The sequence below is a fragment of the Xiphias gladius genome, chromosome 8 (genome assembly GCF_016859285.1).
Source record: "Xiphias gladius isolate SHS-SW01 ecotype Sanya breed wild chromosome 8, ASM1685928v1, whole genome shotgun sequence".
Taxonomy (NCBI): Eukaryota; Metazoa; Chordata; class Actinopteri; order Istiophoriformes; family Xiphiidae; genus Xiphias; species Xiphias gladius.
The window spans coordinates 8,207,483-8,233,613 of record NC_053407.1 but is presented as its reverse complement, the minus strand read 5'-3'; the positions used below and the strand labels follow the sequence as shown (position 1 = coordinate 8,233,613).

Here is a 26,131-nt window from a genome sequence, read left to right as displayed (position 1 = left end):
TGGCCAGCGATGAGCTAAATAAAGTCCTCATTCTAACTATACAGCAAGGAGGAGACAGAGATGAAGGCAAAGCTTATTAGTCAGTCTCAGGGTCTGAACCGGGCTCTGATGATCTACTTCCCATCTTGCTCTTAGAGCCACATGAAGACCTAGGCTCTATCAGGAATTGTTGAAATTTTTATTTTTCTCTGGTTTGTATGAAAGCAGCCAATAGTCCCTCCAATATGGCCTTAAATGTTTAACAGCAGAGGTAAAAAGTGACCAAGTGTCATTTCCTCACGTACAGTCCTTAAGTACAGTCTTTACACACTTGTGCTTTTCTACAGTATTTGTATTTTCTCCTACTGTATACGTCTACTCCAGTACAGTTCAGGGAGAAATTCTTTTCTTTTTATTTGGTTACTTTTTATTGACAGCTATAGTTTCTTTTCAAATTTTACATAAACACAAGGCTAAGTACCTATAGCCATGCTAGCAGTTCTGTCAGGCTATACAGGCATACTTTGAGCTAAACGCTAATGTCAACTTGCTCACAGTGACAATGCTAATATGCCGATGTCTTACGGGTTTAACGCTCACCGTATTAGTTCAGCGTGTTAGCATACTAACACATTAGCATTAAACCCAGTACAGGCGAGGCTGATGGGAATGTCATTAATTTGCAGGTTTCATAATTTCAGAAGTTTAAGGATGGCGCAATTAAAAGTTAAGGAGTCGTCAAAATTACTGACCGACATTTCCATCTGTCGACCCATATGATGCTACCTTTAGCATAGCTGAAACATATGATAAGCTTATTAAATACAAGACATTTTTAAACCAGTGGTTCTCAACCTTTTTGCTTCGTGACTCCTTACAAAAAGCAACGTCTACTCTACTCTTGACAAATTTCTAGATGTCTATGAGTTTTTAGTGGTTCCACCAAAGAGCAAAACTTCTCAGTTAACTGTGTGAGGCCCAAAGAAGTACAATCACCCAGTATTTCACAAAAAAGCGAAAATGAGAGAAAAGAAAACAAACTGAATACAAATGTGTGAAGTAAAATTAGTGTTTTCTCCTTTCTTACGCCATTAATCATCTCCTCCTGTGACCCTTTGAAAAGGGCCTTACCCCAGCTGGAAACCAGTGAGCTAAAAGAAAGAGGTAGAGAGAAAGAGAAGAGAAACCAAGATAAGGACGGTTAGTGGAGAGGAAGAGAGAAAGCATGGCATGGTGCCTGAAAGTGATTAGCAGGATCCCTGCCTGGTTGCTAAGTGACCAACAGGTAAATAGGATGTGGCACATTTGCTGTTGTGGGTTGTATTGTAACAATAAAGAATAGCAGCTGTGATGGACAAGTTTATGGAGATCCAAACAAACAACCTGTATGAGCATCACTCATGATAAATTGCACATCTAGACACTGTGTAGTTTTAACAAGCCGGCAGGCAATCACAAAGCCACAGAGAGGTACAAAAACATTCATTAGGTGATACAGGTGGATCGATCACACCACATCCAGTCAGGCCTGCTGTCACGTTTGAGAATGGGAACTACAGAACAGTTTATGGTGCTGATGAGGCAGGAGGCTGTGGGTAGATCCCATTATCAGCTCAGCAGGGGATAAACTGGGAGATCAGGCCGATGACACAGACCCGTAGCCATTGGCTGTAATATGCAGCACCACACTAGCCTCAATCATAACTGAACAGCTGGATAAGATAGAAGACAGGGGCAGTTTTGCCAAACACTCAGGAGAGAGGAAGAGAGTGAAGCTGAGCGTACTTAAACTGAACAACTGTCTCCAATTTGGGGGAAAATTATAGTTGTTCACACCCTACTCGTTTTTTATTAAATGCTTTGCTATTTGATTTAGTGTTACAGAAATGGACGAGAACAATAAACTACAAACGTTTGAGGACGTACAGCGAGAGAAATGTAGGAAGAAAAACAGAGAGATGCGATGAAAGAGAAAGCTGGTGCAGAGGTAAAGCTGTAGTGGATGATCTGTAACAGAAGCTAATCCTGATTACCTCTGACATAAAGACATGGAAGGTGCTGTCAATCACTCACAACAGACAAAAGTAATCAGGCATGGACCTCATGTTCATACAGTAGTGTGCACACACACTGTCTGTATTACATCTGTGCAATGGTACTCAGATCCTCAACTTAGGTAAAAGTAGTGATACCATAATATAAAGGCCCTGCAATAAAAGTTCTCAATATGCAAAAATGGCCCCTTTTGGAGGGTTATATTATGATATGCCTAATAAATCTGGATTATTTTTGTTGTAGCTGGTTGAGTTAGAACTCATTTTAATTACTTTATACACCGTTTGGCAATCTTTTTATAATCAATAAGATGATCAAACCTCAACTACCTCAACTAGCATCATTAATGATCATCCAATGATATAAAATAAAATAATATAACACTGACAGAGCCATAACATGCACTTTTACTTTTATACTGCAATTATATTTAGCTGATAATACTTACATGCTCTTACTTAAGCACTTTTTTTTTTTTTTTACTATATTGCTACTTTTACTGAAGTAAAAATCAGAATATCTTCGTCCACCATTGCCTCTGAAACATTACGTAGCATAAAATGTATTAAGGAACATTAATGAAGTATTAAGACGATATGTTGAGTTGCATAAAATGGAAAAGCTTAGCAAGTATGATTACATCCAAATTGTACTAACATACAGTGCTTCAGTAAATGTACTTACTTACTGTACAGCATTGCATCTGTATGTAACCATGCATAAAAAGACACGTTTAAAATTCAGGTTTACTGTTAATTTGTGCTTTACTTTAGTTTATCAATATGTTTGTACTTATGCTAAAACTAATCAGCATTACAAATATTCTGTTTTTAAAATTTTAGAGAGAATGATTCCCTCGTGTGGCCAAAAGTAGAATCAACTGCTTGAACTTGACATTTGCAAAGTAGGATAAAAGTGTATGATTCCAAGAACATGAAGCCATAAACTGCAGCAAACTGCAGCACTGTGTTGCTTTTACTTGTGAGTTTTATTGTGAAATCTTTAACGTACTCTACAAAGGAGTGCACAGGCCTAACACAACATGCCCTGCATGCATCAACATCATTGCAATAATCTACTGCTGTTATTACAGAAAACCTGAAGAGAAATAAAATGTACAAAACTACAAATGATAAGTAGAGTTAAAAAAGGAGAAACACATTTTTAAAAACTGTCCCTCATGCTATTTATAGTAAAAAAAAAAATGCCCCCCCAATATTCACAGAAAAAAGGCACAAGGAAACATGTAAGCCAAAACAAAATACACACAATGTAAAGGAACAAATGTAAAGCAAAGGCTAATAATGTAGCATCTGAATAGTGGCATTACACAGCGACAAGCAGGGTAAAGAGAGACAGACAGATAGAGAGGCCCAGTGGAAAATCACACATTAAGAGAGGATCACATCTTTTAAATGCTTGAGCTGACTTTCCACAAGAGTGGAGACGAAAATGAATACATTTGGGAGCAAAGAAGTGGGGTGGGTTATAGGAATTAAACAAAAAGGACAGACAAAGAATGGAGAAACAAAATTAATAGAGGAAACAGAAAAGGTTAGTGGAGGGAGGGAGGAGGGGTCGCAGAGGAAGTCATCTCAAGCTCATGACAACAAGCAGAGCAAAAACAAGACAAGTTGAAAAGAAGGAATGGACTTAGTGGCCCAATCTAGGTCAGGAGGCGCAACGCCAGCGCTGCCCCTCCCCGAAATCCTTCCCACCTCCCTCCTTCCCTCGCAAAAGGAAATACTGGCAGCACCCTCCTTCTCCCCTCCTTAATCTCTGCCTCCCCCAGTTTTTTCTTTCCCTCCTCATCTCCTCTCTCATTTGCCTTTTTCTCTTAACTCCCCACCACCATTTTTTATCCCTCCTTCTTTTTGCATTTTTCCCAACTCCCCTCTCTCCCTCCTCTCATGCCTGACACTACTAAATCAGCAACATGTGGGTTTAATGGAAACCAGACCCTGACCCATTCTTTTCTAGCCTGCAGGCTTCTCCCTCGTACACTTAATTATCTTTGATTCTATTTAGCTTTAGCATGAAAAAAGAAGAGGAGATACCGAAAGACAGATACTGCTGCTATGTTTTTACTCTTCACAGGTTGAGTTGAGATGTTCAGAATTTGTATAAACCACAACACTTTTCAATTTTACTCATCAAAAGTGATTAAATCTCCCCCTCTTGTATTTCTTTCCAGCCCTGGCACCAGTGGTATATCAATATGTGTCCGCTGGGATTGTGTTTTTTGTGGTGCACTCTGAACAGTTATTGTGGCTGTGGTGGGAGGAGGGGGGTCTGGACCCCGTATGTCTGTATGCAAAAACTCTATGTGCCTTTGTCTGGGGAAGTGGTCTCTCTATGTGTTTGTGCCTGCATATGTGGACATGCATGTACAAATGAGTGCAGTTAGGGTTTTTTTTTGTTTTTATGAGATCATGTGATGTTGGTGTGTGTGTGTGTCGGCGTGTGTGCCTGTGTGTGTGTGACAGGGCAGACATAATGGGCTCAGTGGGAGATGGGCAGTCATGGACACACACAGCTGTCTGACATTCCTGCGCCGGTCGGAGCTTCTCTTGCTAGCGTCTGTGTGTTTAACAAGTGCGGAGAGTTCTGCTTTGCACGAACACACACACACAGCTGCACTGAAGCAACCTCAGCAAAACAAAAACAACAACAAACAGAATCAAAAGTGCAAATTGTCTGTTCTAAACAGAGAGAAAATGTCAAAATTGGTTGAGGCATCCTAGTCAAACGTATGAAAGACTTATTCGTGTTAATGCATGTATTTGTATTTGTTTTAATAGCTGTAGGCACTCATGTTTGTGTGTATGTACAGCATGTGTGCTTCTGGTTAATGTATGTGCATTATCAACTTTGTCTTGATTTATACTACAAATACACCACCTGTCTTTCCATTGTACAATTAAAAGGTAAAATAGAAATCGGAGATCCCTCGAGTGTCTTGTGTCTTTTACAGAAGCCATTTGGTGACACGTAATGTTTTTAAGTTGTGATGGAGATGCACATGATTTTTAAGAAATAGAGGTACGTTTTCAGACGTTTGAAAGGCACAAAAGGAGGCACAGGAGAAAAACTTCAAGGCCAGTGGAGTGAAATGTACACTGTAGCTCCACAGTCACCAACTTTACCACTTAAAGGTTATATCACATGATCGATAAAAGTTCTCACAATGAATGGGGCTCAAAAAGGTGACTCATCCTCGGCTTTCTTAGACATTAGTACTGTGCCAAAGCTTCTTTCCACCACACCATAAGAAAAATTTGATGCCAGCGAGTGCACCAGACAAATGATCAATACCCGATCTAGCTAATCTAGCTAATTCTTCACGTCACACCCAGTCCTGCAGTGAGCGCTTGCAGTGCACCAAGGCCCTCGGCGTCTCTTTGTTCTGCAGAGTCCTGAGGATTGCGTAGATTAGGATGAGGATGCACAGGACGAGTATCAGAGGAACAGTCACCATGATTAGGGTCATGACCTTTGACTCATTGTCAGCCATCGTCACCACCACGTTTACCTCTTTGTCCTCTTCCTCCTCACCGCTGTCAGTTTTGGAGCTTTGGTCTTCCTCTGGGTTTGTGTCTTTGCCTCGGTCCGAAGGGTTCACTGGTCTGTCTTTCGGTTCCTGCTCAGTGTCAGTGTCGGGCTTAGGGTCAGGGACTCCTCTGCAGCCCATGAAATCCTTCAAGATGGAGCGAGGGTAGCCTTTGTCTGCTTCTGCCTTGCGGTTGTCGAACCTCCAGTAATTACTGCCTTTGTAGAAATAGGTGTAAGCTGCAAGAGAGGAAGACAAAAGAGATTTCAGTCAGACAACTCTTGTAGAAATAAATATAGAATATTTGAATATGTACAGTGCTGATGTTTGGCATCTAGGCTCTGACCTCGTCACATCCCATTAAGAAACATCGAGCTCAGGGAGTGGGGAGTGAAGATAATGCATAATTTCCGCCCTAGGGCAAGGTTGAGAGCATTACAGGTGGATGCTGGGGTGGAGGTGGGGCTTTTGAAATGCTACATGAATAGCTTTCAGGTGTAGCAGCAGAAGAGTCAGCAGAGCATTCATTATGCAAGTATGCTGCCATAAATAACAAGGTGTTATTTCTGATGTAAAAAAAGATAATGTTTTGCTTTTAAACTTGACATAGATATATCCAATCCTATTTTTAAGGAGTAGTTTGACATTTTGGGAAATATGCATATTCGCTTTCTTGCTGAGAGTTAGATGAGAAGATTGATACCGCTCTCATGTCTGTACACTAAATAGGAAGCACAGCCAGGAGACAGTTAGCTTAGCATAAAGACTGGAAACGGGGAAACAGCTAGCCTGGCTCTGTCCAAGTATTAGAAAGGTAACTGCCTAATTGACTCATGTTTGATTAATCTGTACAAATCCTAAACTGTAAAAACGAAAAATTTGCCATTTTATGGAGGGTTATGTGTCAGGATTCGAAAAACGAGATATACTTGAATGCCGGTTGCTGACAGGTGGATTTCATTACCTTTGGACAGATCCAGGCTATTTATTTCCAGCCTTTTTGCTAAACAGCTGCTGACAGTAGCTAGATATCAATTTTCTCATCTAATTCGGCAAGAAAGCAAATAAACCTATTTTCCAGATTGTCTAACTATTGGTTTATGTCTGTCTGTTTCATTGGCTTGGCTTCTAAAAACTAAACCTATTCCCTTCATCATCTTTGGGAAACGTATTCCCAAAAGATGATCAGATGACTGAAGGACTAAAAGAATCATAAAATGTCTTTTCATCTTCGTTTAAACAAAGTGTACTTCCCCAAATTCCAATCTATTCCTTTAATAACCTTAAAGAAAGAGCTGGAGAACTATTTTTAGGCTAAAGGCAAAAAACAGTGAAGACTGAATGTCTTCCAGGTCTTTTTACAGTAGGATTCTTTTAGTCCTTCAGTCATTTGATCAACTCTTGAACAAAAGACAAAGCTTTTTTTTTTTTTTTTAAATTAAATAATCTATGTAGATATCAACTAAGCAAGTTTGCAATCCCATAAAGACCAAAAAAATCTACAGACTTGCACTGATTCTGCAAATTTCAATTTCATTTGTAAAGACTGCCTCATTTTACTTTACCATTTGTTTCTTTTCTTTTTTTTTTTTTTGTAAACAAAAGCAGACTCAGGAATGTTTCTTTAGGGACCAGTTTAGTCTTTGCACTCACCCCAACATCACCACATTCCTGACCAAATGGACTTTTGCAGGTCTAGAGCTGACTTTGAAGTTTAACAGCAGATTCTATATAGAATTCATATCAATGTACAAAAAATCAATAAATAAATAAGCTATGTTGCTTTCATGCACTCAAATTTGGCAGGGAGATGCAAAAAGAACTGCACACAGTCTTTTAGGGGGTGAATTTCTGGACGTAAATGTGGCTGTTTAGTGGAAACCAGGCTTGCAGAGACATTACAACAGTTGGGTGAAAATAAGATCTGACTGTTACAGAGCACATTTAGAGCAGCTCTGCCACAAATCTAATTTTCAAAGAAAGGACGGGCCAACCCTCAACCAGAGCTCTCATTCCTCCCTTCTCTCTCTCATCCCCTCACTCTTCTCTGCTCTGCCTGTTCCAGCCTTACCAATCTAAAATGTAATTTTTTTTCCCTCTCTGTCTCTTACACACCCCATTTCACCCCTCTAAGCTCTCATTCTTTCCCTCTCACACTCACTCATGCTGTTCTTCGGCTTTCGACACGTTATGCACGGCTTTTGGTGTTTGCTGTGATTCTCATGAACAGAAGCTTCTCTGATGTTCCCTTTCTTCCATCAAAAAACTGCACTTGTCTTATTTAAATGCATTACTTACCGCCGTCATCACTGAGGAAGGCTCCTTTGGGTGAGGGAGGAATCCTGCCCCATCTGCTGATTGGCTTGGGGAAGTCGCGGTCTGTAGTCCGGGTCTCCTCATTGTATCGCCAGTACCTGCGCACAGTGTATAAAGATGTATATATATTTATACTGTATGCATTTTACTCCCTGACTCTATATGGAAATTGATAACACGTGATGATAAACTATGTCTTTTAACTCTTTTAACTTTGTTGACCTTGTTGCATGCTTTTATGCGTGTCTGTGATATACCTGTCTCCTGAGAAGAAATATGTATATCCATTGGGCTCCCACCAGATTGCTGTGTCAATCTTGTGTGCAGGAACTCCTTGTCCATACTCATGTATGGGCTGCGGGTATCCTGGCAGCACATCAGCCTCCCTGAACACCCAGTATCTATCATCTGCGGAGACAAAAGGACAAATATTTCTCTAAAGAGACAGCGGCACATACAGTACAACCTTCCTTCACAGGCGATGTCTGTATCTGGCTAAGAGAATGCAAATATGATAGAAAGTTAATGAGGGAGAGAAACAGAAAAACAAGGAAGGAAAAGCGGGGCCAGAAAGCATTAGCATAAGGAGTGAAAAGAATGGTGAGAACATATGGCATATGTCATTTGGTTTACTCCCTCCAGAAGAAAAATGGAAAGGACAGGCAAGTAGAAATGGCAGGCATGACACTGATTTTCCAAGATGTCCTTATGCGGGCGCCAGTTTGTCCCCTAACCCTAACCTTTGGACACACTTTCAGCCACTTTCCGCCTCTACTGCCAGGGTGCTACAGCATTACAACATACTGCACTGAACTGTAATAGCTAAGCCTGTGCACACTGGCTTTTACTAGTCAGTGCACACTTACTTTGAAATGCTGCTTAACCATTCTGACCTGGTGTTTCATCTACCACAGTAGTTAAATCATTTCGGCTTCACATGACCAACATTTCTGCAGGTTTTGATGCATATGCTGTCCAATAATCGTGGCAGTAGATGCAAAAATGTGTTGCTCAAAACCAGCTTGTGCAGCTCTTCTTAAACCTCTCCAGAATGCAATGAAAAAGCAAGAATAATAACAACAACAGAAATCATTGATAGGATTCTTCTATGGATGTTAATGGGAGTAAATCTGTGATCAAAAGCACAGAAAAGCCTGAAAATGCATGACAAATCAGCATATGGCCTCATTGTTAAAGTGAAACCTCTGCAGCTGTTCACATCTGGATCAGTGCAGTGCAGAGAAAGGCTGATGCAATCTTCCACATCTCTCATGAGGCCTTTCAGGGATCAGCTGAACTGGAGTCGTACTGGGCCAGCAACAGCTGCCACGAGCTGAGTTCAAGACACCCAATGAACTCAGTAACACACACTAATACACACACTGAGGCGGTCATAGACACATGCAAAGACACATACACTCAATATTCCATCTTTGTCTGCAGCCATATTGTCAGACAGTTTAAACAATGAATCATTTGGCTGGCGGACTCATTTTCTTTTTCACGTAACTTCTAGTGTTTTAAATATTTCTGTGCGTGTGTGAGAGAGTGTGTGGCAGCTAAGGAGAGTTATAGCTGTGTTGAATTATTATCATCTCCTCCTAAATCGCACTGTGTGGGAGAAAAAATGCTGAGTTTTCACAGTTTCCTTTCAGCCCGACCAAATTAAAATCAAAGTGCAGATTTGTTTTTCACTCTCCATTTTGTGTTGACGGAGCACACTCTTAAACAGCTCCACACTGGCCTCAGCTTTGCCCAGGCAAAAGCAGCCGAGAAAAATTGTGGAAACTACCCTTTGCTGGGCCCTTAAGCAAGGCGCTAAACTGTAAAAAGCTCACCATATTCTTTTAAGAAGGTCTTGACGTAACATATCATGTTGTCTTCTCAGCACGTGGGCACCGTGTTAGCAGAGTGACAGGTTTTATTGTTAATAAACAGCTTTGATATACCTTTAAAGAAGACAAATTTGCCATCGTGGCGTTCATAGGCAGCGTCAATGTCACTGGGCAGGCCGATCCAGAAGACAGATATGGGCATGGGGTAGTTATCCAAGACACGGTTCCTCCGCACCCGCCAGAACCAACGACCCTGCACAAGGGAGAAAACAAAATGATCATCGTTATCTTTCATCTATCTATCTGTCATCAAGAATATTTATCTTTGACTTCACTTTGCACAGCTTGCTGCTGTTGTGGCCCTAAGCTGGGTCCTGTTAGTAAACAGTTTTGTAAACTTTGCTTTCCTGTGTAGGTTCGGGGTTGTAAAAACACCAGGGAGCAGCGACATGCTCCTTGATCCACAACACGTGGAAAATCAGAGCTCATAGCTGTCCAATCCAATGCAAACGCAACATATGCACAGACATGATAAAATCATTCTTTACTTCTCACCTTGAAGACAAACATCTCCCCTCTCAGCATGGTCACCGTGTCAAAGTCCCCGTCGCAGATGTCAGGGGCCTGGTTATCCGGCAGCTTGGGAGGCCGTGGAGGAGCAGGGGGCCTAGAAGGAGGAGGAGGAGGAGGAGGAGGAGGAGGAGGAGGAGGGGGGACATCTTTTCTAACCAGCGGGGTGACGGGCTCTGGCTCAGGCTGGTAGTTGGTGGGTCTGGAGGTGGGGAGGACAGGAGTTGAGGTAGGGCTGGGGGTCAGCTCCGGACGGGCTGGGGGATGCGCGCCGTCGTCGGTCGGGTTGGGCAATTTGGGTGGGGGGTTGGTAGGGGAAGAGGAAGTGGGTTCATCTTCGGGAGGAGAAGGGGAGGTGTAGGAGTCACTGTTGGGTTTGTCGTCAGGGGTGGAAGGAGCAGTGGTTGGAGCAACAGTGATGAGAGGGGGACCTAGGAAAGCAAAGACGGAGAGCTTGTGTTCAGAATAAAAAGGGAAAGGTTGAATTGAGTTTAAGTGGTCAATTGGAGAAACAGCTTCAAGCTGAAATTAAATAAATCTCTCCAGCCTGACTGTGTGGCATTAGACATTAATAATTTCTTTAACACTCTGATCCCTTCCCCTCAAAACATCCTTCCTCTCACAAAGAAAATTTTATTTTACGTTTTGTGCAGCAGCTGTAATTCCAAGGCCCTGGTTTTTCCAGTGAGGCTTTACAGTGTCTAAAAACAACAACAGGGGCTTCATGGCACTCTGTAAATTCTGTTACAATATTCAGATAACTCTTTGTGGTTAATTCATCACCAGATGTTTTGTTCATTCTTTTCTCAGTTTTTCTTTGTTACTTGCTCAAATCAATGTGTGATTTCTGAGTTTTATTTTACTTCCACACCCAATGGACTATTATCTGTATTTCAGAGCCTTGGAAAGCTCACTATGTGATGAAAGACCTATTAGTTGGCTATTTTCATCACAGGAAAAAAGGACCATTACCAGCAGCCCAGAGTGGAAGTGTGTCTATGACGCCACACAGTGAAGGGGACAAAACTCTGTCAAATTAAAGCCGCTGTACATTGGCAGGCAGTTCTGTTGATGCTACAAAGCATCAGCAGAACTGCCAAGCCAATCAAATGTAGGCTACCTTAACGCTCTGGCCATATGGGAGCAATGGAACAAGCTGTAAACACAACATTGACTCTCCTTCTTCCAGTTATAGAGCACCATCATTATCAATTCGGAGCGGGTGTTTCTGGCCACCTGGAGAATCCCTTTAAACCTTCCCTTTTTTCAGACGCTTCAGGCCAAAACACAGACTTATAGCAATACTGGTGTATTTAAACATCAAGTATTTTATCGCTTTGATTACTTATATATTATCTCACAAATTAATTTGTAAGCATTTGTAAGCATGCTAAGCATTCTTGTGATGACTCTGTGTCCCTCCTCTAAAGGGTGAAAGGCAAGTGATGCGTAGCTGATGAGGACAAACTGACCTGGGAGGCAAAAAGCTACTGGTCTCTTTCATGAAAATCCATACAAAGGAACCAAAATGTTTTTTACTACAAAGAAAGTTTATGCCATGTTAGTGTCTATTTAGAGTCTTCAGATCCTTTTTCTTTTCCAATCAGGACTTTCCTCCCACACAGCTTAATAAAGGAAACTACTGTATAATTTCAGTCAAAACATTTACCTTACAGAATTTACAGCAGAAAACTTTTCACGTCTACTTTGCCAAAACTGTAGTTTCCTCCAGTGCTGACCTCAAGTGTAGGCGCATCAATAGGCCAGAACTGTGTGGGTGTGGAAAGATTTCGGGTTTGCTGGGTAAACTAAAACCGTAGACAACATTCCCAAACTGAATCGGATTTTTGATCTGTTATGTGATACCACAGATGTGACCAGGATAAAACAATGAACAGTAAAGAAATGTGGTTACAAAGGAAAACATGAACATTCTGAAAAACCTTTGTTTGTTTCTAAAGCAAAAGAAAATCAAAAAACAGTCATTCAGTATAAACAATGTCTGTGATAAATGCACATCTGCAGTTCAACAGACCAATGCACTGAGTGGTTTGGCCTGTAATTACAGCTCTAATAAGAGGGCCACTGTAGAAACACACCCACACATACATACAATACACTTTAATACACAAGCTCTTTCTCTAACCAAAACACACACACACGCACAAAGATGTCATCTGTCAATTAACAATGTCATCCATTCACGCAGGGAAAGCATGATAACATCATAACAGCATGCATGACATCTGCATAGCAGCAAGCATGACACCTTGTCTGACAAGGTTCGGGATGCTGTAAGACTGCGATATAACCTGAAAATTACCGCCGACATTCTGCACTTCAGCCTCACAGTGATTTTTGAGCCAAAGCAGTCTCACTATGCAGGTAAACATCAAAAACTGGGGAGGGCATAACTTCTGTTTTGCCATCTGTCCCCTGCACATGTCCTCAGGCAGTGGGAGACTGTTTGTGTCCCTGCAATAGCTAGAGGATGATAAAAATCCAAAGAGAGAAGTTTTGTTGAATGGTTTGAATAGGCTTCAGTTGTAGGCGTAAGATATGTTTTGGATTTTAATCATTAGAGATCAAGTTCAGTTATCTACATTAGTATGATATAATTTGTGTAAAAAATAGTAGAGATAAGGAAAATAATTACAAGAACATGACCCACCATGGTGTTTTAATAATATTGATGGCCTTGGCCTAATATACTCTCAAGAGGAACAGATTGTTTACAAAACACAGCTGCAAACAGGTGGGTTAGCTGTCTTTTAGTATACAAGAAGCATAGTCAAAGCTTAGCTTAGCCACACTGTTTTGTTAGTGTTGCCCAAAGTTAATACATATCAAGGTCATTATTCACGAGGCTGATCCCTGGGCTTGCTAAACTGCTTCAAAGAGAAAAAAAATTTTCATTGGCATAGATAATAATCACAGTGAGCATTACACAATATGTAATTGGAGAGCAGTGTTCGATGAGGACTGGAAAAACATAGTGAGTGAGAAAGATGTTACGCAGAACCCTCCTTTGCTACCTCAGAGTGGTTGTTACTAAAAAACACTTTTTTTAAATAATACACACAAAGTGGTCAAGACAGTTGCTCCCCTATATGAACATCAGTCTGCGAGCGTAATTAACCATGAGGATTAGAAGCCTCATTAGACTGACACATAGACCGCGCTCTAAGCCCATGCATTACAGTGCCACCATTTAGTTTGCATTAAGGCATTTTCACATCATCTCTACTGTGTACACGGGCCTATATGACCTCTATTTGCAGTCTGCAGAGCATGAGAAAAGAACCTTTGCAACAACTGATGTGGAACACTACCATTACAATACTACAGCGGTCTGAAGTTACTAAATCCAAATACTGTAACCAGTGGCTTTAAATAACTCTGTGTTGTTGAAGACCCAGATAAACACGTGTGTCAGAACAGTATGTGCTTCTCACCATATATGTACTGTATTCCTCTGATGTCATCCTCATGCAGTGTGAAGTTTTGTGTGTTACTCCACTGGTAAAGAGGAGCCATTATGGCGCTGGGATTATCTGAGTGCTCTAAACCCAGAGCGTGTCCGAGCTCATGGACCGCAACCAGGAAGAGGTCTATACCTGCGAGACAGACAGTGAAACAGATACAGTACGTCACTAAAATTTGTAAGAAATATTTCATTCACATCACATGTTTGTCCGAAGTGCGTGCAAAAAAGTAATCTTACAATAATACATATAATACATACTGTATAATATGATACATACTAATTGATGATTGATTTAACGCCACCGACATAAAGTTGCATTCAAATAAGTACCATGTCAAAACAAACTCAGTGAACCCAATTTTCTCTCTATTTTATCCCTTACTTCATGATCTCCGTATCATGACGAAACTACAGAGATGGTGTTTACCTAAGCCCAGGCTGAAAAAAACATTTGAATTAAAGTAAGGTAATAAATTGCGCTAACAAGCGTTAATTTGCAGTTTACATTTTATTAGTATGGCATCAAAGCAAGCTAGCTTACAAATCAAATGGCCCGCTATGTCGAAATTGACAGTTGACACACCAGGAACAGGCTCATGTTCAACTCCCACAAGAAAAAAGATAACCCCACTAACCTTGTGGGTTTTGTTTGTCAAGCGTCCAGGGCTCATCAGCATCAAAGTGTGTATCCCCACCAATTCCTGGTCCGGGATAGTAGGCATGTGCCAGCGACCCCCCCTCACCATCAAACAAGGACATATCACCATGGAAACCGGAGGCAAACAACAGCAGGATGTCAGCGAGCTCTGTCTGGCTGCTGTTGATGTTTTTGTCAGGAGGCAGCTCCTCAAAGGTGAGCGGGGTGACCCGTCTCCACACATCAAAGGCCTTGCGGATAGCAACGTACGTCTGATCCTCTCCCAGCGAGGAGGGGATGAGCTGGTTCATTATACTGAAGCCAGAGGAGAAAGAATATTGTGGTTACTATGTTAAACTTGCTGCCTTATCTTTGTCTTATTTTTACATTTCAGTACTATAAACCTGTAAGTGATGTGGTCTTTGTCCCATTTCTGCCCAGTGAGTGTGTAGCGTTTCTTCCTCGCACCGTCGCCCATCTCGTCTGCTTTTCTGTCGGGGAGGCCACAACGAGGTTGGCGCATGGCCCTACAAAGCGAAACACCCACGCGCCCAAAACACATAATAAACTGTTAGCTGCAAAAAGTAGCTTCAGAATTTTCTAAAGTAGTATAATGACAATTTCTTAATGGCCATCAACTCGACTTTTAAAGGTTTTGGGAAATTGAATCTACATTTAAGTTAACTTCTAATCTTTTTTCTGGTATCCTTACAAAGCTGAAAAAGTTTTTTTTTTTCACTACTCAACACTGCATTTTAGTCCTTTCAGAAACTAAAAGTGTGAATGGCTAAACTTTGAAAAACCAACTCTGTCATGCTAAATGGAAAGACAAATTTAAGAAATATGCATTTTTGCTTTCTTGCTGAGAGTTTGACAAGAAGACTGATACCACATATCACAAATCTGTGCCGAAATATGAAGCTACAGCCCGCAGCCGGTTAGCTTAGTTTAGTATAAAAGCTGGAAACTGTGAGAAACAGTTGGCCTGACTCTGTCCAAATGTAACAAAATCTCCCGACGTGCCCCTCTTAAGCTCTTTTTTTCTGGACAGATAAAACAACAGAAATACCACGTTACTAAGTGAGCTTTAGAGGTGCTGGTAGGCGCATTTTGTTATCTTTGGACAGAGCTAGGCTAGCTGTTTCCCCCTGACGCCAGTCTTTAAGCTAAGCTAAGCTAACCAGAGGCTATGTGCTTCATATTTAGTGTACAGACATGAGAGTGATATCAATCTTCTCATCCAACTCTCTGCAAAAAAAAAAAAAAAAAAAAACCCAAAAAAACTACCTAAACCAATTGAAAACAAACAGCAAAACAAAGAAACAAAAAACCTAACAAAGCATATTTCCCAAAATGTCAAACTGTTGCTGTAATAACTTGCAATGTCTCCCTCACGCTACATACAGCATACAGTATGAAAACAATGGCCTTATACAAAGCATCAAGGTCACAGAGGAATATAAGGATATGACACAATAGCCTGACTAGCCTCATTAGTGAAGAGGTCATACAGTATAAGCAAAAAGAAAGCGAACTGCAATGTGAACCTTATCATCATCGGCAATATCATTGTGTGTAGGGGAACAGCCAATGCCCTGCAACAAATTGCTTCAGGAGGCATGGTTGTTTAGGTTAGGTTTGTAGCCCAGCATTCTCAAATGGCAAACTGAAACTTGTGGCCATGCATCATTCCATCTATACCATAAAATGCATAAATGATGAGAAACTTAATTTCAAAACATGCAAATAAATGAAAAATAAATTCCTAATTGCTTAAAAACACCCCACAACATCCGTGGTTTCATTTTGTGGTCACCGCACACAAATGTGTAGTAACGTCGCATGTCTGTGGAACAGACATCATTCAGAATACCACCGCTACTGAGCAACAAAGAGCTTACGCGACAGTGGCAGGGTTCATCTCTCCCGTCACCTCCAGCCCATAGAAGCGCTGCATGTCGCTGATGGCCTTGGACAGAAACTGAGCCGACTGCATGGTGGACATCTGTCTGCTCACCTGAGACAGGTAGCCAAACTTACGAAGCCATGCCTGCGAGAAGAAAACAGGAAATTATTTTTGCTTACTCTGGGGCTGAGAAACGCTGCTTAAACTAGCGCCTGTTTTTGTGTGTGAGTGATGCCTGGTCTATACATGTGTATGACAGCTTCAGCTGCTGGGAGGGAGGAACTGTTTTGCTAATCAAGGAACAAGCCACTGTCTAATGACAGGAGAGAGCATCTGAGGAGTTAACAGAAAAGAAAAAGATACAAACCAGATGGCTCCCATTAACATTACAACATTCCTGCTTATTCATTCCTGCGCTGACAGCCAAGATGAAATGAGGAGAGAAGAGGAGAGGAGAGGAGGCCTGGAAACAGGAAAACTAAAAGGATCTTGGAGGTAATCAAACTGTATGTCAGTACGGTGGTACACGAAATAAACACATAGTTTTACATGTATGTACTTCTGGCTGATAGTCTAGCGACACACGCCAGATTTTCCCTCTTTGTTTGATGTTTGCTGACAGTGAAATTGAGTGTGTAGAGCCACGTAGCCAGGCAAACAGGATGATGGCTCCCAGGGGAGAAGAAAACCTCTGCTACGTTTTAAGATCTACCCTTTAAGAAGCCTCGACAGCAGAGCTCAAAAACAACACCACAGGCCCCCTCACTCAGATCCATCATGGGAATCTACCTTCGTGCATGTACGGCACCAACACAGGCCGGGGGCAACACACGCATACAACACAAAATCCTCCTGCATGCGCGCAGAAAGAAAATCCTTCAAGACAGTTTCTGCATAGCATGACAAGTCTCAACCGATCTAAAATCAGAGCAAGCATACACACACAAGTCCCCAAAGAACATGACAGGAGGGGAAACTCTTTATATTGTAGGGCAGTGAAATATAGCTGAAATCAATATATAAATAAAAATATTTCTAACTTTAGTAACCTCACTGCTGAGCATTTACAAGCACTGTGTTTATTAAGTATTTGTCAACAATTATAACTTCCTTTCATCCGTAACTGGTGCATAAACAAAGTGCCTTTTTCAGTCAAAGATACATGACTACACACATTAACAAATGCTTACGGTGAGCTGTACGAACTCGTCTGTCATTAACAGACGAGTTTAAAGTTGTTTAAACATGTTCAAAGATTTCATGCTTCACTTTGAAAATAGCAGTTTGACAAAGAATTCTTAACTCAAAGGCAACTTCAATATTCAATATTTGTCGACACACCAGTTAAGGATAGGGGATTTTATAATTGTTGAAAAATATGTTAATAAACACTTAAAAATGTCCCTGCAGGTGCTTCAAACTACATTATACTGTGTTATAAACAATGCATTAATTGTGTATGTAGTGCTTAAAAATGCTAAAAAGTAGGAGTTAAAATCATTTTCAAGCCGAATAATTAATTTGCGAATTAAAAAAAAAAAAAGATCATGAATGATTATATCTTCAGGATGCAAGTCCAACAAAAGTCAATAAACAAGAACATTTTTCAATCCTACAGATGAGTTTTACTTTGTAGTACAATCACACTTCTATCAAAACAGATAGAAGTGCACTCTTTCCATGTGCGTGCCACATGTGTTGTTTTGGTGTTATGTGGAAAAAAGGGCAAAAGGTAAAATGACATCCCGGTAGAGCAACAGCCCACCTGATGCTTTGATGTTTGGCAACACGAGGCTGAAGATTTGATCTTCGTACCTGCTCATGAGGAATTACAGTTCCAAAATAAGAGCGTTCAAGAGGGATTTCCTCAGATAATTGATAGTGATTTTAAAGCAGTATCATGACGTGTGAAAATCTGGTCTGTACGCTGAACCGCAGATATTACTATACCTCAGCACTGAAGCCTTCCTCCTCGGGGACATCTGCCACTGTTGCGCTGCCCAGGATCAGGGAAAGTAAACACAATGATGTGATTATGATCTGTGTCCGGGGTTGCTGAGATGCCATCTTCTCCGTGATCTACCGCCTCTGATCCCCGGATGGCAGCTCAGAGTCAGTGAGTGGCGAGGATGCGCTGGCAAACGTGCAGTCGAGTTTCTTCTCTTTTGCTCCTCTAACATTTAATCACAAACTCTCAAACAAGTGCTCGCTTTTCGGAGTTGGCACATCAGAGGTCTCCAAAGTCGATACGAAGGAAATCACGCAAAAAAAATAAAGGTGCACTGAAAAACCAATCCGAAAATCAAAACGGTACTAATCCATTCCCGGTTGCAGGCAGTCCGATTTGAGCAACCTCATGGCTCATCCAAGTCTTCATACAGCAGTTTCTTTCATGCATACAACTGCTGTGGCCAGCGGGCAAAAGCAAGAAGTCCTTGCCCCTTTCCCAAGTCCACAATGGCTGATCAGCAGCAGGGAGAGCAGAAATCCTTTGAGCCTCCTTCACCTTCTGCAAACACACGAAGTATCCGAGCGCATGAGAAGTGCCTCAGAGGTTAAGCATTTTCTGGACGTGGAGCAAAACAACGCACAAGAGGATGATGAATAAAGTCAGAAGTCAGCGAGGCTGTCACATGTCCTCTGCGGTGGTTTGCCCCTATGAAACCCCTCGGTTTTCAACACAAAACGGAAACGTGTTGTGCACATAATTCCAGAGACCACCACTATACAGCTGTGTAGCAGATAAAAGATTTCCAATCATTTCCTACGAAGGAGACCCTCCTCCCCCTCAATAAAGCAGACCCGCATCAGAGGCCCTGAGGAGGCAACGGTTAGTGCGCACTCTGCTGTCTCTATGGGAAACTACAGCGAAATATCGGCAGCTGGTCCACCTGCACCAGCAGGACACGAACCCCTTGCAACCCTGTGTTTCACCTGACATATTAGAGGTAAAACTTTAATTCATCTATTTAAAAAAAAAAACAACTTTGATCTTGACTTGAACATTAATGATGGCTCGGCTGAATTGTCCCAGCAGGCATACTACTCAAATGAATCGAATAAATGGACTGCAGTTCTTTAATGTTATCAGTTACACCTGCTATGACATGTCAAAGTCCGCCTGAGAAAAAGTCGATTATTCGAGCTGTAGCGTTAATGAAAAAAAGGTTTCTGAAGCTTTCTGAGCCGTATTTGAAATAATATAAATCTTGATTATTAATGAGTATTGAGTGACACAAAAACCTGAATTTAGCATGTTCTTAAGGGAAAGGTCACAATTTTTTAATAACCTAGACTTTGGTAGTGGCATCTGTGCCCAGTTTACAATTTAGTTTTCAATATACAATTAAATTTTAAATGATAGGTACGTAAGTATTGGATGGATTAATGGAGTGATGGATTTGAAATGAAGCCATTAAGATGTGATTGAAGTGTAGACTTTCAGCTTTAACTCAAGGCATTTAACAAAAACATCAAATTAACTGTTTAGGAATTACAGCAATTTTTTTATTTAAACATAGTCCCCCATTTTCAGAGGCTCAAAAGTAACTGGATAAAAACATGATTATAAATATAAGGATCATTTTTAATATTTGAATTAAAATCTATTGGTTTCATCTGTCCAAAGAATCCTGTTCCAGAACTGGGCAGGCTTTTTAAACCTTTTCTGGCAAAATCTAGTCTGGCCTTTCTGTTCTTGAGCGTTACCACTGGTTTGCACCTTCTCGTAAACCCTCTGTATTCACATTGATGAAAGTGTCTCTTGATTGTAGATCTTGACAATGATACGCCTGCCTCCTTGAGGTTGTTCTTGACCTGGCTAGATGTTGTGAAAGGGTTTTTGTTCACCAAGGAAAGAATGTCTTCTGTGGTCTTCCAGGCCTTTTGGTGTTGCTGAGCTCGCCAGTGCATTCCTTATTTTTAAGAATGTGCCAAATTGTTGATTTAGCCACTCCTAAAGTTTCTGCCATCTGTCTGATAAGTTAGTTTTGTTTTTTCAGCTAAATGATGGCCTCCTTTATTTGCACTGACACCTCTTTTGACCACTATTGAGAGTTCCCATGACCAGCTATAAATGCAAATTCAACCCTTGGAATCAACTCCAGATCTTTCATCTGCTTAATTTGTCATGTAATATTGAGGAAACAGGCAACACCTGGCAATGAATCTAAAAATCAGTCAATTGTCCTATTACTATTTATAAAAATGGCTGTAATAACAATGGTTAATGTGATATTTTGTTAAAACACCTTGAATTAAAGCTGAAAGTCCACACTTCAATCAGATCTTGATGACAGGAAAACAAGACGATATGGATGCTTTTTAAAGTTTTATTCAAACTGCAACAGCAGCAGTATTGTTGTCAGTGCTCCTCCATTTGTGCCAGCCTCTTGCTGCCTGCCTTTGCCACAGTGATGAGGATAATGAGGAAGAAGCCCACAGTCCAGACACCTGCTACAGGCAGCACCACCGTCATCAGTATGCCTGAAACAAATGTATAATGGAGATAACAGTCAAAATAATGAGATAACAGGCCTTCCACTAAGGCCTATGGAGAGAAAAGCAAGACAACGCGAAGGTCTAACAGCAATAACTCCCTGATCATACAGGTGCAGGAGTATGGCAACAGTGATAAGAGCTTACTGGATTGAGGTTTGTCTGGCATTTCAATTCTGATTGGTCCATATGACAGGAGGCCCTGGATGGGGTTTGCTCTCACTGCTTCTCTCTTACTAATCGAATTACAGTTCTGTAAAGAAAAGAAAATTGAGACATGAGACTTCAAAGTGAAGCCATAGAAGCAAACGCAATAAATCCTATAAATCACATTTCGTTTAAAACTTGACCAATGTAAAGATCAGTACATTTAAAAAAAACAAAAAAATAAAACAAAATATGAAGCCTAATGTCAGATCGGCCTCTCAATTCTGCCAGTATGACAGTAAGATGAGGGAGCTCACAGGTGTGCAGGACTTGTAGTCGTCTGGTTCACAGAGCTGTACAGTGCAGTGAAGATAGAGGTCGTGTGGCTCTGTTGTGAAGCGAAACATCTCAAAGCTGTAGTGAATGGTGGAATTCTCTCCGTTACGTCCTGACTGTCCCTCGCTCACGTTAAGAAAGGAGACGGTTTCATCGTTCACACACCTGAATAAAGAGATGGAGAGGAGGGGAAGGGATGGTGTTTGTCGAATTCATAGTAACTGAGATGAACTGTCAGCAGTGAGAGGTGATCGCACCCGTTTAGAAGCAGAGTGTGAACTGATCCCTCCGTTTTGTTCGGCTGGGGCGACTGTGTGGCCCAACACTCATTAACCCGAAGCAGGAAGAAATCTTCAGGCTCTGTCACTGTCAACTCCACATACACCTGGACACAGTTTTTAAAACTTCTTTTAAAGCCACCACTGACACAGTACAAATGGCTTAACAAAGGTCTGAATAATATTTGGTTGAACTGATCAGTAAGAGCCCGAACATTAACCTACCTTGTCTCTGAGTTCAATGGTGGGGGCACTGCTGAAAGCCTTGGTGTAAGTGTGGTCTGTGTACAGCCTCATCTGTATCGTGGCATCAAGTTCATCTACACGCATCACCGTCTCACTGTCCATGTGCAGAGGAGAGTCAGAGAAACACAAGGTCCGTGTGGTGACTACAGCTTAGCACTGTTGATAGCAAAACATTTGATCTGGTGTTTAAAGACACAGCTGATGTTGTTATGTTATTATGTTGTCTCGTATACGAGACAACATAATAACATAACAGCATCAGTGTGGGTCTCAAGTGTGTCAACAATACGTGACACACTTGAGACCCATATATGGTCTCAGATGACCACAATTTGTACTAAGGGCATGTGATAACCATTAAACTATCCCCAAGTGAGCATCATCATCCACTGAGGAGGAAGGCCATAGGATGTGGCTGAAAGCTTCCCAAACAAGTTCGGATTGGAACTTTTTTTTCAAACTGCTGTTTCCTGATTTTTCAAGAATGACGCTTCATCTCAAATATACCAAATAGTGTTTTTTCATCCAGTTTGTAAACTGATGCAAGGAGAGAGAGAGGAGTATTGAACTGGCATGCTCTCAAATCTGCTTGTGTGAGGGAAAATTATTTAGAAACCCTCATCATAAAAGTTTGCACCTGGACGGAAAGGATTTCCTTTCATCTGAAATGTTTAAAGGACAGATGAGTAGAGAGTGTGGAGCGGTCTGGTTTCGTAGCCAAAGAAAAACAAATGCCAACAATGTCATTACTTAGCATGTTGCTTCATGTTTCCTTACCTGGAAAATGGGACGACTGGGAAAGGCAGGCTGACCCTTCGGATGTATGGATAGATGCATGTGTAGTCGATCTTAATGAGTGGATCTCTGATGATGTTTCCTATAACCTGAGGGTCTGATAGTAGACTCAGAGAGTATAAGATGTGAGTAAAGTTTTTCTGTAAGAGGGGAATAAAAAACAAAAAACATTGCTATTGGTAGCAACTACTTGTGCAGTGTTTGTGTTTCTATTGCTAAAGACACTGGTTTAGATTTTCTTTCTCTCTCAACTAAACCTTAAACTCACCACTGAAAGCAGACCTTTACATGAATTGTATTGCTTGTGGATGTAAATAGATAAGATTCCAGTTGTACCTCCAGTGGCTTGCCTCCACAAGTCAGATATCTGTCTTTGGATATCCTGGACATGTAGTATGGCACGCCATCAACGACCTCTCTCTGAGCACGACAAGATTTGTTGGGCATGTGTAGGGACTCCAGCGGCACGTTATGATACTTGAAGAAATCTTCCACGGCTCTGACTGATATGTAGTCTCTGCCACACATAACTTTAATTTGTGCATCTGTTAAAGTGATACATATAAAATCTGTTTATTTTACTGCAGGAACTTAATGCTTGAGATTAATAACAGAACAAATGTACTGCTTAGTCCCTAAATCAAAAATACAGTTGAAAGTACATTAAATGGAAATTTAGGAATTTTGTAATTTGACAACCACTCAGGATGTAAGCAGGATGTACAGCTATGCTGAGGACATTTACTTTACCAATATGATGTTTGTACTCACAAATTCTCATCACTTGCAGGTATTTGAACTTCATGTGGAACGATGCATTAAATGGACATTCCAATGACTTTATACACAAGCGTCAGTTTACTCAGCCTGCGAAAGCAGTTTGTCTCATCTGTGACTGCGGCAGGAGCTTTCAGCAGTTTAAACAAAAATAATCCTGACGATGTCGACAGGGTTATTTTTTAAAAATGGGCTTAGTTTTAGTCAACAGGCTCGGGCTTGTTGACTAATACGCATAATGGAAAAAAATCTGTTGCATTCAGTTGGCCAGGGGTTTGACAGACGTGGACATTTACCAGGGAGGGAGGGTCAAACGAAATATGCTATTGGTTGCATTATGGGGAACGTAGGATTCAAGGAAAAGTGAGCTAATCTTGGCCCCTGTTGCAGTGATGTCATTTTAAGCTATGTCTTACAAGTCCCCCAACTTTATGTAGGTGCATTACTAAATTGCTGGAGTTACCATTTAGGAAACTTGCTGTTGTGGAAATTGTGTCGGTTTTTGTTTCCTTTTTCATGTTGACTGGTAACTCACAGCAACTTTTTTTTTGCGTTAAGTGAATTATGAGGAAAATACTGACTAATAAACATATTAAAAGGAAACTTGTAATGATTTTTTCCACAAAAAAAAAAAAAAAAAAAAAAAACAACTTGCCCTACTTTTGTCACACTGGTCAGCATAATATCCCATGGCACATGTGCAGCTTCTCTGATCGGGAGAGAGAACACATCTGGTGCGGTCAGTGCAATGGTCCACACTGCAGGCTCCTGGAGACGCAGCAAAGAAACGGCTTCGTGACTCGCCAGGCTACAGCGTGTCTGATATATTCATGCGAGTAGGCAGCCTTACCCTCGACGCTGTGGAGCGCGGGGCCGAGGAGCAGCACCAGGACCGCGCTCAGCTGGTTTGAGGAATGGGGGGGTCAAGTCGTTTATTTACCTTCTAGCTAGGCTACATCGTTAGTTCAGCCTCCACCTCTGAGCTCCACAAACAACCATTTCGCTTAAATGGACAGTAATTCTCTTTAAGCTTTTGTCTGCACCCACCTTCAAGACGATTAGGATCATTGCTGTAAAAAAAAAAAAAAGTATATATCTTAGTTTTAAATACAATATTTGCAGTCAAACGGGATGTTCTCCCTGTTGTCTTCGTCGTTGCTTTCAACACCTGCTGCTCCCCAATTATGAACACCTGTTGCGCGCGTGCTCGTTAACGCCTTAAAATTTTCTCGACCAGGAGGATAAATAATATATTTATTTATGTATTTATTTAATTTTATTTTTTAAATTTAAATTTGTCTTTTTATGTTGTTCTCTGTCAGTTCAATTCACCGGTGAAATAAAACAAAATCAGTCTATTTCAAAAATCACTTGTACGAAAACAACACAAATTTGCTCCAACCAGTATTAGAACTGGAAGATGACTTTGGTGAGTTCCCTTACGTGGCCTACATTTTGTCATGATCAGGTTTTCCCCCTCGAATAAAAGCTAAAGCATCAGAGGGCCTCCACCAGGCGTCACTATTGTCAGCACGAAGTGGTTCAGTGCCGTGGCGACTTCGCCCCGTCACCACTCACGGGAAGTTAAACGGCTTCGACAGGGGTTATGGCGCCTGAATGTCGATCATTCAACACTCAACCCTTGAAAACCGCTGGGAAATCTCAAAGATGACTTGTTTCGGATTCCACATTTAATAACCCCCAAACAGAGAGAGAAAGATTTGGGTAGAAAGGGGAGAGAAACCATGTTGTTTAGTGTCAACAGATCAAAATAGTCGGGGGCTCTGCCATGATGGGTCTCTGGTAGGAAATTACAGTGTCTGTAGGAAAGTGGGTCACCGTATACCCTACGGTGCCAGCTCATTTCACCCGGAGGCAGGAGTCCATATTCTCAGACACCGTCGGGGAGGCGTCCCTCCTGTTTGGGTACAGACCATCTGTTCGAACAGATCAGAGCCAGAAGAAGTTGTTGATAAGGGAGGCACCATGATCAATGGGGCAGACTTGCAGCAGTCCATCTTTGGGGGCATCTCTGTTTCTTTTCCATCAGTGATGTCTCCATTCTCACGTCCCTTCGTGGTAAAAAATAAAAATGGGTCTAAAAACGGTCTGATGGGAAATGTTTGCATAAAGGTCGGAGAAGTTTAATTAAATTAAGGGAATTTAACAAAACAGGAAGTTGTGCAAAATAAAGTCAGTATAACATGACTGCGACCGCCTCTGGTTAAGCATTTAAAAAACAAATGACTTGAAACCATAGTAGTTTTTTTAACGCCCAAATGCTTACTGAACTGTGTTTAAGCCCAGCCAGAAGTTGAGACAGTGGATGCAAGACTTTCAAACCTAAGGCTAGAGATGTTTTTTAAATGACGGCAGTAAGGTTCAGAAGCGTCCCATTACTTATGACAAAAATGTAGGGTGAGGAGGGTTTCTTTTCATACGCCCCAAGACTCTAAAACTGTCGGCCAGTGCCTTTCATAAGTATCTTAAATAGTTAAGTCTTTCCAATGAAACCTGCATTTTATTTGACTGATCTTTAAGTTCTGTCAGTTTTTTTTTCTCTTTGAATTTAAAATAAAATGTATTACTATGATCTCAATCAAACATTTGTGAAAATATTCTAAAAGTCTTTTTTAAAATGTGCTTACGTGACTTCTACTTCAAAGATCATTTGGAACCAAAAAACAGAATAAATCTACAGAGGAAACACTGGTGATATT

General features: G+C 41.1%; 2 protein-coding genes across 2 annotated transcripts; both read right to left on the bottom strand.

Annotated features, from left to right (window-relative positions):
• Positions 1-3,018: 3,018 nt before the first annotated feature.
• mmp15a (matrix metallopeptidase 15a) lies at positions 3,019-18,402 on the bottom strand. Its single transcript, XM_040133310.1, has 10 exons — positions 18,286-18,402; positions 16,331-16,479; positions 14,834-14,956; positions 14,428-14,744; positions 13,761-13,922; positions 10,291-10,736; positions 9,850-9,988; positions 8,158-8,308; positions 7,883-7,998; positions 3,019-5,823 (listed from the first exon to the last, which is right to left on the bottom strand). The coding sequence occupies exons 1-10, from the start codon at positions 18,400-18,402 to the stop codon at positions 5,381-5,383; spliced, it is 2,163 nt and encodes a 720-aa protein (XP_039989244.1). The 3' UTR covers positions 3,019-5,380.
• A 2,250-nt stretch (positions 18,403-20,652) lies between these two features.
• On the bottom strand, positions 20,653-24,606 carry zpd (zona pellucida glycoprotein d). The gene is made up of 10 exons (XM_040132138.1): positions 24,459-24,606; positions 24,262-24,313; positions 24,072-24,179; positions 22,971-23,179; positions 22,617-22,774; positions 21,819-21,933; positions 21,573-21,700; positions 21,297-21,480; positions 20,980-21,085; positions 20,653-20,820 (listed from the first exon to the last, which is right to left on the bottom strand). The coding sequence occupies exons 1-10, from the start codon at positions 24,477-24,479 to the stop codon at positions 20,699-20,701; spliced, it is 1,203 nt and encodes a 400-aa protein (XP_039988072.1). The 5' UTR covers positions 24,480-24,606; the 3' UTR covers positions 20,653-20,698.
• Positions 24,607-26,131: the final 1,525 nt, after the last annotated feature.

Bases quoted from the DNA above. Each gene is read 5' to 3' on its own strand.
- mmp15a (XM_040133310.1), bottom strand. From the start codon at position 18,402: ATGGCATCTCAGCAACCCCGGACACAGATCATAATCACATCATTGTGT. The intron at 10,737-13,760 runs GTGAGAAGCACA...TTGCTTTCCTAG, and splicing joins AGGAATACAGTACATATATG to GTCCCCCTCTCATCACTGTT. The intron at 8,309-9,849 runs GTATATCAAAGC...TTGTCTCCGCAG, and splicing joins CAAATTTGTCTTCTTTAAAG to ATGATAGATACTGGGTGTTC.
- zpd (XM_040132138.1), bottom strand. From the start codon at position 24,479: ATGATCCTAATCGTCTTGAAG. The intron at 21,481-21,572 runs GTGCGATCACCT...CTCTTTATTCAG, and splicing joins CACACTCTGCTTCTAAACGG to GTGTGTGAACGATGAAACCG. The intron at 21,086-21,296 runs GTGAGCTCCCTC...TTTTCTTTACAG, and splicing joins ACTACAAGTCCTGCACACCT to AACTGTAATTCGATTAGTAA.